Source organism: Chelon labrosus, assembly GCF_963514085.1.
Source record: "Chelon labrosus genome assembly, chromosome: 9".
Classification (NCBI taxonomy): domain Eukaryota; kingdom Metazoa; phylum Chordata; class Actinopteri; order Mugiliformes; family Mugilidae; genus Chelon; species Chelon labrosus.
This window is the reverse complement of record NC_140359.1, coordinates 28,617,938-28,631,664: the sequence shown is the minus strand read 5'-3', so window position 1 is coordinate 28,631,664 and position 13,727 is coordinate 28,617,938. Positions and strand designations below refer to the sequence as shown.

Here is a 13,727-nt window from a genome sequence, read left to right as displayed (position 1 = left end):
ACTGTAGGCTACTGTAAACTCCCGCTGTAGCGTATGTTAAATTAAATCAAGAGAGACTCGCTTGAAATCAAATTGTTATCAGCATTTTTTCTTAAAACTTCACAAAACCTTTGTAATGACAAATAAAGAACTGTAATTAAACATAAGAATATACAACAATAATACATACCTGTTGCGATAGACTACTCACACTGTTAATAATCTATCCTGTACGACAAACCGGATACCAGCACCGTAACTTTGTAGCTGTCTGTAGCTCCGCTACTCTTTATTTCTTTTATCACTCCGGCAACCGTAACCATGGACATACATTTGTAACATTCTACTCCGGTACTGGAGTTTCAGAATAAAAGCATAGCATGGAACATCATGGAATATTACATCTCCCTTCAACAAAAAAAATAAGCTGTGCATATGCAAGTCACAAATAACAAATATAATAAATACTTTGACTACATCAAATAACACAGTAGCCTATGCTGCTATCTCAAGTGTTCCATAGTGCAAACATTTTTTTTTTTTTTTTTTTTTTAAGTTTAATAAGTTAAGTTTAAAATGATTAAAACTCTCCTGTTTATTTAGTACGTAAATGTTCCTAAACATCACAATAGAACATTTGTAAATAAATGTGTCTTATTCTTTCAAGGACATTTTTTATTTTTTTTTTCAAAACACAAGTTAAAAATTCATTCATTTTCGTTTAAATGCATATTCAAATTCAATTTTCATTCAAAATGCAATATTCAATTTCACAGCAACATGACATACATTTTTTTTTTTTTTTTCAAATAAGTTAGTTTATAAGTCAAAGGCTTTCCTTGGCTTAATCACACGGCCGTATCTGGTACGATAAGGCCCCGAGTGATCTGGCTCACTCACAGACACAGGTTGTTGCTGTTCATTTTCCGTGTCTCGTCCAGCGTCGTCCTCACTGATCTCTGGCTGCTGTATGACAGGTGTGTTGTTGTTGATCAGATGACGTCGGTTGCGCCTGAAAGTCTGTCCATCGCCAGTTCTGATGTGGTAGCTACGTGGTGTTTCAGCTGGTTGGATGACTGTTGCTGGTTTCCATGTGCCATCTCCTTGCTGGAAACGGATGGGTGCCCCGGCATGTAGTGGTGATAAGGGTTTTGTAGATCTGCTGTAGTGCTCTTTTTGGCGCTGTTGGCAGCTCTCTCTCCTTGCTCGTACAGTGTCCTGGGGGGTTACCTGAGGTCGTAGTTGTTGAGTTGTGTTGGGCAGGATGGAGCGTAGCCTGCGACTCATCAGGATTTGAGCTGGTGATTTGAGTCCATCAACTGGAGTGTTTCTATACTCCAGCAGGCTGAGGTACGGGTCTCTCTTGTCCTCCTTGGCCTTGGTGAAGATCCGCTTTGCAGTCTGAACAGTCTTTTCTGCAAGGCCGTTGCTCTGCGGATGATGTGGGCTTGAGGTGACATGCTGGAATCCCCATGAGTCTGCAAATTGTTTAAACTCATGTGAGCGGTAGCATGGCCCGTTGTCACTAATCACTTTTTTTGGGATGCCATGCCTTGCAAATACTGCTTTCATTCTGTGAATGACAGCATTGGTGGTGATGTGTGTTAGGCGTTCTACCTCAAAGTACCTGCTGAGGTAGTCACAGATCACTATATAGTTCTCTGAGTTCCATGAGAATAGGTCTGTTCCTACAGTCTCCCACGGGTTCTCTGGAATCTCATGTGAGAGCATGGGCTCCTTTGTGTTGGCGCTGCGGTGTGTTTGGCAGATGTCACATTGTTTAACCATTTCTTCTATCTGCTGACTCATGCCTGGCCAAAACATAACGTCCCGTGCTCTGTGCTTGCTTTTCTCCACTCCAAAGTGTCCAGTGTGTATGCAGCGTAACATGTGAGGTCTGAGGCTGTGTGGAATGATGATCTTCTCACCTTTTAGAAGGATGCCCTCAGCCTCAGTGATTTCATCACGGTGGTTCCAATACTCACTGACATGTGGGTGGCACTTTTTTCTTGTCTCCGGCCAGCCTGACCAGATGACCTGCTTGAGAGTGGACAGTTGCTCGTCTTGAGCAGTTGCTGTTCTGATGTCGTTCATCCTGTCTGCGCTTACAGGTGCTGCACTGATGACTGTGTGTATCTGAGTCTCCATAGCTTCAGATAGTGAGCTGTCCTCATCATCCATGGACTTCCTGGACAATGTGTCGGCCACCGGGATTTCCTTGCCCGGCTTGTGGATGAGAGTGATGCTGTATTTCTGCAGTGCCAGCATCATGCGCTGTAAACGTGGTGGTGCAAGGGCTAGTGGTTTTCGGAGTATGGACTCCAGTGGTTTGTGGTCTGACTCCACAGTTACATTTCGCCCATAGAGGTACTCGTGAAACCTCCTACACCCAAATAAAACTGCATACAGTTCCTTCTCTATTTGGGCGTAATTCTGCTCTGTCTTATTAAGCAGCTTTGATGCATATGTAACTGGCCTGCCTTCCTGCATGATGGTTGCACCCAGGCCATTTTTTGATGCATCTACTTGCAGTGTCACTTTTTTTTCAGGATCGAAGTAGGCCAACACCGGCCCTGGCTCCGCTGTGATGATCTCCTTCATCCGCTGGAATGCACTCTCGTGTGTATTGTTCCACTTGAACTCTGTGTCCTCCTTCAGTAGCTGTCTTAGTGGTGCTGTTACCTCAGATAGATTGGGAGCAAACCTAGCTAAGTAAGTCACCATACCAAGAACAGTGTCCAACTCTGCCTCACTTTTGGGCGGTGACATCTCTCTGATTGCTTTCACTTTAAGTGGGTCTGGTCTTAGGCCGTCTGCTGTCAGCCTATGTCCAAAGTAGCTCACTTCAGGAACGCAGATGCGACACTTCTCGGGATTCAGTCTCATTCCTCGCTCTCTGGTCCTGCTGAGCATTGCTCTGAGGTTGCGGTCGTGTTCCTCCTTTGTTTTTCCAAAAACAACGATGTCATCAACTATCCCAGCCACGCCCCTAAGGCCTTCATATGTCTCATCTACTCGCCTCTGAAACTCATCTTGGGCTGATACAATGCCAAAGGGTAGCCTGAGAAAGCGATATCTACCGCATGTAGTGTTAAATGTGGTGAGTAGCGATGACTCCTCGCTTAACTTAATAGCCCAATAGCCTGATCTCGCATCTAAGATGCTGAAAAACTTTGCCCCTGCTAACTTGGATGTTACATCCTCAAGTGTGGGTAGGGGGTAGTGTGGCCTCATTATTGCCTTATTTAAGGGTCTTGGGTCCAGGCATATTCTAAGCTTGCCTGTCTTTGGTTTCTCACACACTACTAAGGCATTAACCCACTGTGTAGGCTCAGTTACTTTACAGATTATGCCTTCTCTCTCCATGTTGTCTAACTCTGTTTTTAGACGATCTTTTAGTGCAAATGGTACTCTGCGTGGTGGACAAACCACTGGTGCTACCTCTGGGTCAATAGTGAAACTACATTCACCTGGGAATGTGCCGATGCCTTTAAAAACATCTGCATACTCACTAAAAATGTTGTCTGACTGAGTGGTTCTCTCTTTGTCACTGCTCACTGCATATATTACTTTAATTAGCCCTAGCGCTTTACATGCTCTGAAGCCTAGGATAGGGGGGCCATTACAGTTCACTACATAGAACTTCTGGATGGTTGACCTCTCTTTATACCTCCCTTCTATGTTGCAGTAGCCTTTCACTTCAAGTGAGTGTCCCCCATAGCCTGTTAACCTATGATCTGGGGCTTTTAACTGTGTTTTGGGCATGAGCGTGGCAAAGACAGCGGCTGGGATTATGCTGGCTTGAGCTCCAGTGTCCAGCTTGAACTTCAGCTGTCGGTTCTGTGGTCCCAGTCCGATGTCTGTATATGCACTTTCCTCATCCTCTTCCTCTGCAGTAACAGTGTCCACATACAGCTCAGAATCGTAGTCCTCATCGACCTCTTCAACAGTGTGAACGTTCTTGTATCTTCCTCTATTCTGAGTCTGAGGCTTTGTTTTACACACTCTTGCATAGTGGTTGAACTTCTTGCACTTCATACACTGCTTGCCTTTTGCAGGGCACTCTGCTGTGTAGTTGTGGTTTCCTCCGCACATACTACAGGCTTTCTCCTGAGTTTTCTGGTAGTCATTTGCCTTGTTACTAGCACCTCTCCTGGCCCCTGGCTTTACCATCTTGTGGTGGACTGCATGCACTTGACATTCATTTGCCATAGCCTTTAACTGTGCTTGTGATAGTTCATGGGAGCGCGCTATGTCTATTGCTTTCTCCAGCGTCAGCTCCGGTCCGTTGCTAAGCAACTTCTCTCGCACTCTAGGTGAGTTGGTGGCGAACACTATACGGTCCCTGACCATTTCATCACTGTTTGCGTAGCCACAGTCCTTCACAAGCAACTTCAGTTCAGTCACAAAATGTTCAAAAGACTCACTGCTTCCTTGTGTCTTCTCATGGAACTTGTACCTGGCAAAGATGGGGTTTGCTTTAGGGGTGAGGTACTCCGTGAATCTGTCGTAGTACGTCTTTAACGTCTTCGCCTCGTCAGCCGTTAGTGTCCAAGTGTTGCTGATGTCGCGTCCTTTATCACCGATCCACAGCAGAAGAAAGCTGCATTTCTCCTCTTCTGACTTTGCCTTAAGTGGTCCGGTAAACATGAGCTCGACGTGTTGTCGAAATCTCCGCCATCCATCCGGTAAATTGGTCGAGTCCCAATCCATTTTGGGGGTAGGAACACCGAAGGCTTCCATTTCTTCTTACCGTTGTTTTTTTCTTTTCAGCGACACACTTTCACCGACACTTTTTCACGTCTTCCTTTTTTTTTTTTTTTTTTTTTTTTTTTACGCGGCGGGTCCGTAGTCTAGCGACTAGTCTCTGACACCATGTTGCGATAGACTACTCACACTGTTAATAATCTATCCTGTACGACAAACCGGATACCAGCACCGTAACTTTGTAGCTGTCTGTAGCTCCGCTACTCTTTATTTCTTTTATCACTCCGGCAACCGTAACCATGGACATACATTTGTAACATTCTACTCCGGTACTGGAGTTTCAGAATAAAAGCATAGCATGGAACATCATGGAATATTACAATACCGACGATGCTTCGTATAGCATAAGATGTAAACGGTTATTCGCTCATGTAAACAGACAGCTTCACTGTTTCCTAGGTAACGTACTTCTAACAGATATCGAACGTGACTTCTTCTCTCCACCTGCTGCGTCTCACTAAGACACCATCGCCCACTAGTGGTGGTATTATGAACCTGCTAAACTATATAAAACAAAACTATGGTAACAGAACAGTCAGTTTCTACCAACAACACTGACTCCTAGACATTTAATTTCTCTGAAACTATTAATGTTTTACTGTCAATATTATTTTTTTTTCTCTTAACACAAGGAGGAAATGTTGAAAATTTACATTTTTGGCTACTTGTAAATATGTTGCTACAGAACATATCAGTAAATATCTTGAAGTAGAATCTCAACTTGCATTATTTGACTTTTTAACGTTCATGCACTCACAGCTTCTGGTTAATGTTACAGAAACTGTCCTGTACTGCAACCAGCCACCAGGGGGCGATATATATATTTCCTGATGTTCTGAAGCTCAGTGTGGCGTCTCTGGTCGTCTCCATCTTGTCTGACTCCACCTAACTCCCAGCTGATTCAAACATGGTCAAAGATAAATTAACTGTAGAGACCAAAACTGTTTTAGTACCAGGCTCTAAACATGTTTATTTCTGCTGTTTTTAACATGGAGGTCTATGGGGATTGACTCACTGCTGGAGCCAGCCTCTAGTGGACATTAGAGGAACTGTAGTTTTTTCACACCTCACCTGTTTTCTTTGCTAAAAGCTGCCTCCGTACTTTGCCAATTCCACATATTCTTCAAGCTAAGAGTTCATTTTGTGTCATAAGATGCAGTAACATGCTGAGAAAGTCACTGGCCTGCTGCTACCTGAGCATTTATTGTAAATCTTCAGTCGTGTCTCGTAGAATCTAACTGAGACTCCAGTTGTGACCAACAGCTGAGAGCTTCACTCCCAGGGTCTGTCCTTGTAATCCTACCCAAGCCCCATGATGCACTGGGGAGGTTTCTACGGCAACTCTGACAGTCAACAAACATGGCCGACGCTGCAGGGAGCTCTGAGCGACATGAGTGAGTAGAGTTACTGATTATTCCACTGGAAACAGCTGACACATTACAGATTCCTTCAGAGGACTTCAGTGTATTGAACCAGTATCTAAGTGAGTGGGAGGTGTTTGAAGAGACACAGTGAGCAGCTGAAGACACAGGGTCCTTTCTACTTCCAATGAATTGACGTCAGTGGACGGATTAGTCTTCAGTGCAGCAATAAAGACGTTTCAGCTGAGCTTCACACGTCAAACATGAAGCTCAGAGATGATTCCAGTTTAGTTTGTGTGTTGGGACCAAATGTCTTGAAAATGTGACAACGCTCAAGTTTCCCTTCAACGTTTTTAGCTTCAGCTAAATTCAGTCACTTTTAGTTCAGTCTGCTTTTAGGTCTGACAAAAAGTCAAGGAGGAGGAAGTGAGGCTTTAGCAGTCCTACCACACTGGAGAACTGGACCCATGGAGAGTTAAGGACGGGACCATCTGGTCCAGTGGCGTCTGATGGATGCTGGCTCGCCATCTTCTCTGTCAAGGAGAATCCAAACTCTCATTTGATTCCAGGTGATCCCAGCCTGTGGAGAAACCAGATTATTAGGATATAGAGCCACAGTGAACGTCACCTCACAAGCCTCTAAATCCTGCTGCAACACAGGAGCAGTTAAACCCATGAATTCATGTTAACTGTAGAGCACTTCACTGCAGGAGTGTTTGATCATTTCAACCATGAATTCTCCTCATTAAACCTTTAAACTCTCACATTGATGTGTTTCTCTTTTGAATCCAGGACTTAATGAAAGCACAAACATTTGACACGTTCCTACGACTGAGGTTCTGCTTTAAGAGTAGATCTCAAAGTCTTTTTAAACATGCTGTCATTAACACTGGCAGATAATAAGAGCAAACGTGCAAAGCGTAACACAAACAGCAGCAGTCTGGAGAAGAAATCAAGTTTCTTTCTCCAGCTGGAATTCTGCAGCCTCTGATTTAACCACACTTTGTTTAGTGGAACTGCAAATAATCCTGGAACTAAAAGAAGTTCACAGGACTTCTTTCTCTGCTAGGCAACAGAAACATAAATGATGGCTGCAGCAGAATGGTCAGGTCGTCACGTGACCACAGAAGCCAAATAAATCTGCATCAGTACAAGGTGAACCACACATTATTAACTGATTAATTACTGCTGAGTTTTTATAAAATGCTAAGTTTAGTCAGAGCAGATGAAATAAAAACTATTATTTTATTAAACACAACATTCCTCTGGACTCACGGATGGATAAAGAGGAATTAAAATCCTCAAAAAGAGACGAAAACCATAAAATAAGAATAAAGAATTGGGGAATAAATCATGATGTGATGGAAAATAATTTAGTTTTATTCCAAATAATAAAGAAAAAAATGTTGATGAGGTGAAAATAATCAGAGTGTTGTTGGACTACTTGATAATATTTGAAATCTGAAATCTACACTAACTGTCACGTTCTCTCCCAGACGTTCCTGCTCCCACATCCCAACGTTCTCAGGCCGACATCCCATGATCCCCAAACTGTACGTGATGCCATGGAAACAGGACATGAAGAACCAGAGGCTGCTGATGAAGGTAGGCGCCAGTGGAGGAAACAAACGCACCTCCCTGCAGACTGTGCAGTCAGACTGACTGTGTGTGAATGTGTGGTTCAGAACGCAGCTCTGGCGGGGATCCCTGTGGTTCCTCTGGAGGAGTCTTTGTGTTTTTGTGGTCGGGAGCGTCTCTGCCACAGCCAGCGCTCCACCCAGAGCTCCTCCTCCTCCTCCTCGGCTCCTCTCAGCCAGACAGGACTGACAGCTCATCGCTCCTCCCACTTCTCCAGGTGAAGCAGCTCATTCAGCTCAGATGCTGCGTTCAGAAACCTAAATGAAGGTATTTCTGATGATTTGATGAAAATCAAGTCAAACATTTGCTGCTGTTTTCTTGCAGGTACAACAGCTCTGTGGTGACGACCAGACGGCTTTACCAAACCTGAGAACACATCAGTCCTTCACCACAAACACTTCACAAACACGTGTTTAACGTTGTTTCAGCTTCAAGACAAATCTCATCAATAATAGTTTTTATGTGAAGTTTCCAACAATTTAAAGACAAAGAAAAGTTCTGGTTCTGTTCTGTAAATGTGGAACCAGGAAGAATCAGAGAACCAGTTTCCATCAGTCCTCTTGACTGAGTGATGAATGCAACTCTTTTTCAGGTTCTTTCTATCTCTGGGAGGCTTGACACCTTCATGCATATGTGAGGATTATTGCAATAAACATCTCTGAACGACACTTGATGTTGTGAGTTCACTCTAAGAAAGAAACTTCCTCAACGATACTGAGCTAGCTGACTGAAGAGAGGCTGGAGGCTAGCAGTCTGGAAGCTAGCTGGCTCTGAGGCTAACACCAGGACACTGGTAGATGTGGAGCCCAGAGGAAGTCGGTAGCCTGGCTTCCTAGAGGGAGATGTCCTGAAGGTCTAGCTCACCTGAAAGGTGACTCCTGGGATTTGGACGAGGTGGAATCATGCAGAGAGTTAAATAAGTCAGGTTGAGGGCTATCAGGATGATTGCTATATGACTCAGGAACTGGAACAGGATGGTGGGGAGGCTCATAGCTAGCAGGCTGGACACCAAGCAGACCCATTCAAACCACCTGTGGTGCAGGTGAGAGGGTGGCTGCCTCATAGGCTGGAGTAGACATGGAGCTAGTAGTCAGGTGGTTGGACAACTCAGGAACTGGGACGTGCAACTGGTTGATAGAGTTGATAGCTATAGCATTATCTGACACTAGGAAAGGCAGGGAGCTAACTGACACAAGGACTGGAGATGGAAAGAGAGTAAGAGGCTGGGAACCAGCAGGTTGGAGGTCATCTGGTTGACTGATGGGGTTTAGAGAATGTGGTGGGGGCTTATAACTAGCAAACAGGGATAAAGCCGGGGAAGCAGAGGGGTTTAGGAAATCCTTTATCTACTGAGAAGATTCTTTAGAAAAGGTTTAAAGGACACTTCCCTGTGGGCCATAATATGAGCAGACTCTTTCCCTGCTCAGGCCTTTATCCTCTCACTGTGAAGGAACCAAGCAGACCCCTTATTTAAAGATGAACTTCAGGAGTTGACATATAGGCTACAAGAGAACTAAAAGTTTATCCTCAGATAAAAAGTCTGCTTGGTCCATTTTCTGGAGAGAACATATTGTGGCTTTAATTCATTCTGACATGTTGGCAGAAGATGTTTCCTGTTACAGCTCATGAAGAACAAATGCAGTCAAAGCGGTTGATTTTCAACCCTACCAACCCTACCAGTTGATTTGGGCCCCTTGTCATTGTATATAAAGCCAGTCGTCTCAAATCTGGTCTTCAAGATGGACAGTGATTTTAAATTGGATCAACAAATTGGTGCAGTGGTTAAGTCCAGCTTCTTTCACCTTAGGCGATTGGCAAAGGTTAAGCCCATCCTTACACATCAGCACTTTCAGACAGTAGTCCATGCCTTCATCACATCTCGGCTGGATTACTGTAGCATACTATATTTTGGGGTCAGCCAGTTGTCCCTCACATGTCTCTAGTTGGTCCAGAATGCGGCTGCTCGTCTCTTAACTGGATGACATAAGAGGGAGCACATAACTCCCATTCTGGCCTCCCTTCACTGGCTGCCGGTGGATTTTAGAGTTCATTTTAACCCATTTAGGCCTAAACACTCTTCTGTAAACCCCCTCTCAAAACCTGAGGTTTTTCAGAATATGTCAACACTTAAACCTTAATTTCTCAGGCTCTGTAGCAGATAAAAACATGAGATAAAAAGCATTTGACAGCTTACTTCTTTGGCTTTCAACTTGACTGACTTGCTAGGGCATAATCTTCAAATGCATTTTTTTTTAAAAATCAATAAACACCAAACATTTAGAAAATTTTGAAAATCAGTAAAGATCTATTTTTTCAATTACTTCGTCAATATCACTTCCTTCACTTGAGTCAGCCATGACCGATCGCTAGCACGGTGTTTAAAAATTTCGACCAAAACATACTAGGCTTATTTCGACCAATCACAAAGCGTTTTATTAGTCACATGAGTTTAAAAAAAATCCCTAAGCATCTCTGTCACTCACCCAAGAATATTTCAGCCAATCACAGTGCATATAATTGGCCATGTGCCTCGAAAAAGACGACAACGCTCAAAATGACACAGACGCGTTTGCCGGTCTTAATGGTAACTACGCACAGATGCGTGATCCGGTCTGAATGGGTTAAGATTCTTTTATTTGCCTTGAAATCTTTAAATGGTCTCGTCCCGCCTCACATCTCTGAGCTTCTCCATCCTTTCACTTCTGCTCGGTGTCTCAGGTCAGCTGATCAGCTGCTCCTAGAAGTACCGAGGTCTAAACGGAAGCTCATAGGGGACAGAGCTTTCTCTGTTGCTGCTCCCAAACTGTGGAACGTACCACTGCACATCAGACAAGACCTTAAAATTAAATATTATTTTATTGTGAAAAGTATTGTTTCAATTCTTCTTAAAGTTTTCCTTTTATACACATTTACTGTATGAGGTTGTAGGGAGTAGTGAGTAAAAACTAATTCTATTCGTTGTATCTTCAAGCACAGTTCATGTCTGAGAGTTGTTGAAAAAAAAACACTCACAGGAAGTACATAAAAACTAAAGAGGAGGTGCAGACTAATAAAAGCTGTCATTCCAAGTCCAAAGATTAGATTTTATTGATCCTGCTAAGAAGTAATATAAAGTAATAAAACATGAAATAATATTTTTTAAATATCTACACATTAAAACTGTTGTACAAGAATAAAATAAAGTAGAAATAACCAAAAGGATGAAACAGAGATGTGTATATATATTGATGTGGATGAGACATAATCAGACACCAACCAGTGAGACATTCAGTCAGGTTACAAAGGTTTCAAGTCACAACATGTTGTATCTGAAAGTAATAAAAGCAGAATTATATAGACGTTAATAATTAACCAATTAACGCTGGGGATGAACTTGAGAGCACAGTTTGAAGATCATTGACAATCCTGACATCGCTGAAGCCAGGACACAGTTACAGGATGTGAGATCTAGAACTGAACAACACTTACTTGGAGGACTGAAAGAAACTCAGAGACATGCTGAAGACAATTAACTTTGGTGAGTGTCTTCTTTAAGAACTACTTGAAAATGGCTGAGAAAGTTGCTCTTCTTGAAAGTTTTCTGAGCTGCCATGTGTGTTCAGAGACTTTCAGAGATCCTGTGTCTCTGAGCTGCAACCACAACTTCTGTTCAAGCTGCCTGCAGAAATTCTGGGAACAAGCTCAAAACAAAAACTGTCCTATTTGTAAAAGAAAATCCTCAAAAGATTATCCTTGGGTGAACTTTACACTGAAGGAACTGGCTGACTCCTTTGCTGGAAGACAGAAATCTGGATCATCTGAGACAGAAAAGGGCAAAGAGAAGTCATTAATGGTGGTTTGTAGTAAACACAAAGAAGATCCTAAATTGTTCTGTGAGGATGAGCAGAGAGCTGTGTGTCCTGTCTGTGAGTTTTCTCTCCACCACAATCACAAAGTGGTTCCTATAGAACAAGCAGTCAGTGACCTGAAGGAGCAGCTGAAATCTGACTTAAAGTCTCTGCAGGACAAGAGGAACAAATACAAACAAGTGGAGAAAACATACAATGAGGTGATTCAACACTCCAAGAAGCAGCTGCTGTCCACAGAGAGGCAGATCAGAGCAGAGTTCAACAAGCTCCACCAGTTCCTGAGAGAGGAAGAGGAGTCCAGACTGGCAGCTCTGAGGGAGGAAGAGGAGCAGAAGGAGAAGACTGTCAGCAGAGAGATGAAGAGGATTCAGGAGCAGATCTCCTCTCTGTCAGACAGTATCTCTGCTGTTGAAGAAGAGCTGCAGAAACACCAGGTGCCATTCCTCAGCAGTTATAAAGACACTCAGACCAGAGCCAGAGCCCAGTGCTCACTGTCAGATCCACAGCTGGTCTCAGGAGCACTGATAGATGTGGCCAAACACCTGGGCAACCTGTCCTTCAGAGTCTGGGAGAAGATGGAGGAGAAGGTCCACTTCAGTCCTGTCATTCTGGACCCAAACACTGCAAACCCCTGGCTCTATCTGTCTGATGATCTGACCAGTGTGAGATATGGAGACACAAAGCAGCAGCTTCCTGACAATCCAGAGAGAAACACATACCACACGCATGTATTTGGCTCTGAGGGCTTCAGCTCAGGGAAACACAGCTGGGAGGTGGAGGTGGGAGATCATCCTGACTGGATTGTTGGTTTAGTTAAAGAGTCAGTTGACAGGAAGGGACGAAGATTCGCATCACCAGAATATGGAATCTGGTGTTTGTTGCATCGCAGTGGAAAATACATTAAAGGTGATGGTCAGACTGTGACAGTGAAGAAGAGTCTCCAGAGGATCAGAGTCCAGCTGGACTATGACAGGGGGGAGGTGTCCTTCTACAACTCTGAAGACATGTCTCACATCTACACTTACAGAGACACTTTCACTGAGAAACTCTTCCCATATTTTTATATTGGTGAAGCTGGTTCTGCCAAAACCTCTGATATCAAAATCAGAAAGTGAGATTTCTCTGTGATGTTCAGAGATGTTTGTTTTTCTGTGACAATCATTCCAGGTTCATTTCTCTGTAAAGTCATCATCACACAACAGTGATAGTTTCCACTGAAAGACTTTTTCATTCTGCTTGAAGGTAGGTTGTAATTTTAAATGAATTATTTTTATTCTACAGCAGAACTGATTTATTTTCTTGGCTCACAGAAACTGTTAATCCAACTGTCTGAAATGAATGATGTGGTGTGGTTGCCATCAATGATTTAGTTGTTTTTAGTTTGTGTAGGATGTAACTTGATGTTTTTGATATTCTGCTCATGTTTAATGGATTCTAACAGAATATAGTCTCATGTTGTTCAGTAAATCCTCTGATCATACTGTAATCTGAATGATGCTCTCTTGGCTTCTAACAAACATGCTCAGTGTGTCCAGTCAGTTCTTCTCACGTAATTAACTTCCTGTAATTAGGTCAGAAAACAGAGTGTGTGGTGTTTTTGTGCTAACGTCTCTAAAAGACTAGGCTTTAAAACTACAAATACAACTGTCCAAGTGTGTTTTATTCAAACTGTATTTGTTTGTTACTAAGTTGCATATGTTGGTTAAAAAGAAGAGGATTGTAAATATGAGGGACAGTTGAAATAACAGTTCACACAATCCTTTTTCTCACGTCCCTGAGCCTCAGTTTCATACATGGTCCTTTGCTTTCATCTAGTGGGTATATGGTGGTAGTACATAAAACTAACTGTGACATTGTTTTCCATTAACAGAGAGCTTTACAACACTCAATACAATAACTACATTTTTATGGATTCTATAATGTGCACAATGATAGATTTGATGATGTACAGATTAAATAAAACAATAAATGGTTCATTTTGTGTACATTGACTCATGTAGTGGGAATCAGTAGTATTCTGTTGATTTGTGGTATTTCTATCAACTCTTGGTCCAGTTCTAGTCAAGGGGTTGCTGAATGAGTTCAGTGTCATCTCTGTACATGATATCATTGCTATCAGGGTGTTTTCTACTAT

General features: G+C 42.9%; 2 protein-coding genes across 2 annotated transcripts; both read left to right on the top strand.

The window, feature by feature from the left end:
• Positions 1–5,840: 5,840 nt before the first annotated feature.
• On the top strand, positions 5,841–8,115 carry LOC311492659 (sperm-associated microtubule inner protein 10-like; the record flags this gene model as incomplete). Its single annotated transcript, XM_084550992.1, has 4 exons — positions 5,841–6,140; positions 7,604–7,712; positions 7,793–7,962; positions 8,070–8,115. Exons 1-4 carry the CDS (start codon positions 6,106–6,108, stop codon positions 8,113–8,115), a joined length of 360 nt encoding a protein of 119 aa, XP_084407118.1. The 5' UTR covers positions 5,841–6,105.
• Positions 8,116–11,292: 3,177 nt separating this feature from the next.
• Positions 11,293–12,708, top strand: LOC311493608 (zinc-binding protein A33-like; the record flags this gene model as incomplete). The annotated part of the gene is made up of 1 exon (XM_084552342.1): positions 11,293–12,708. One exon carries the CDS (start codon positions 11,293–11,295, stop codon positions 12,706–12,708), a length of 1,416 nt encoding a protein of 471 aa, XP_084408468.1.
• Between the last annotated feature and the right edge of the window lie 1,019 nt (positions 12,709–13,727).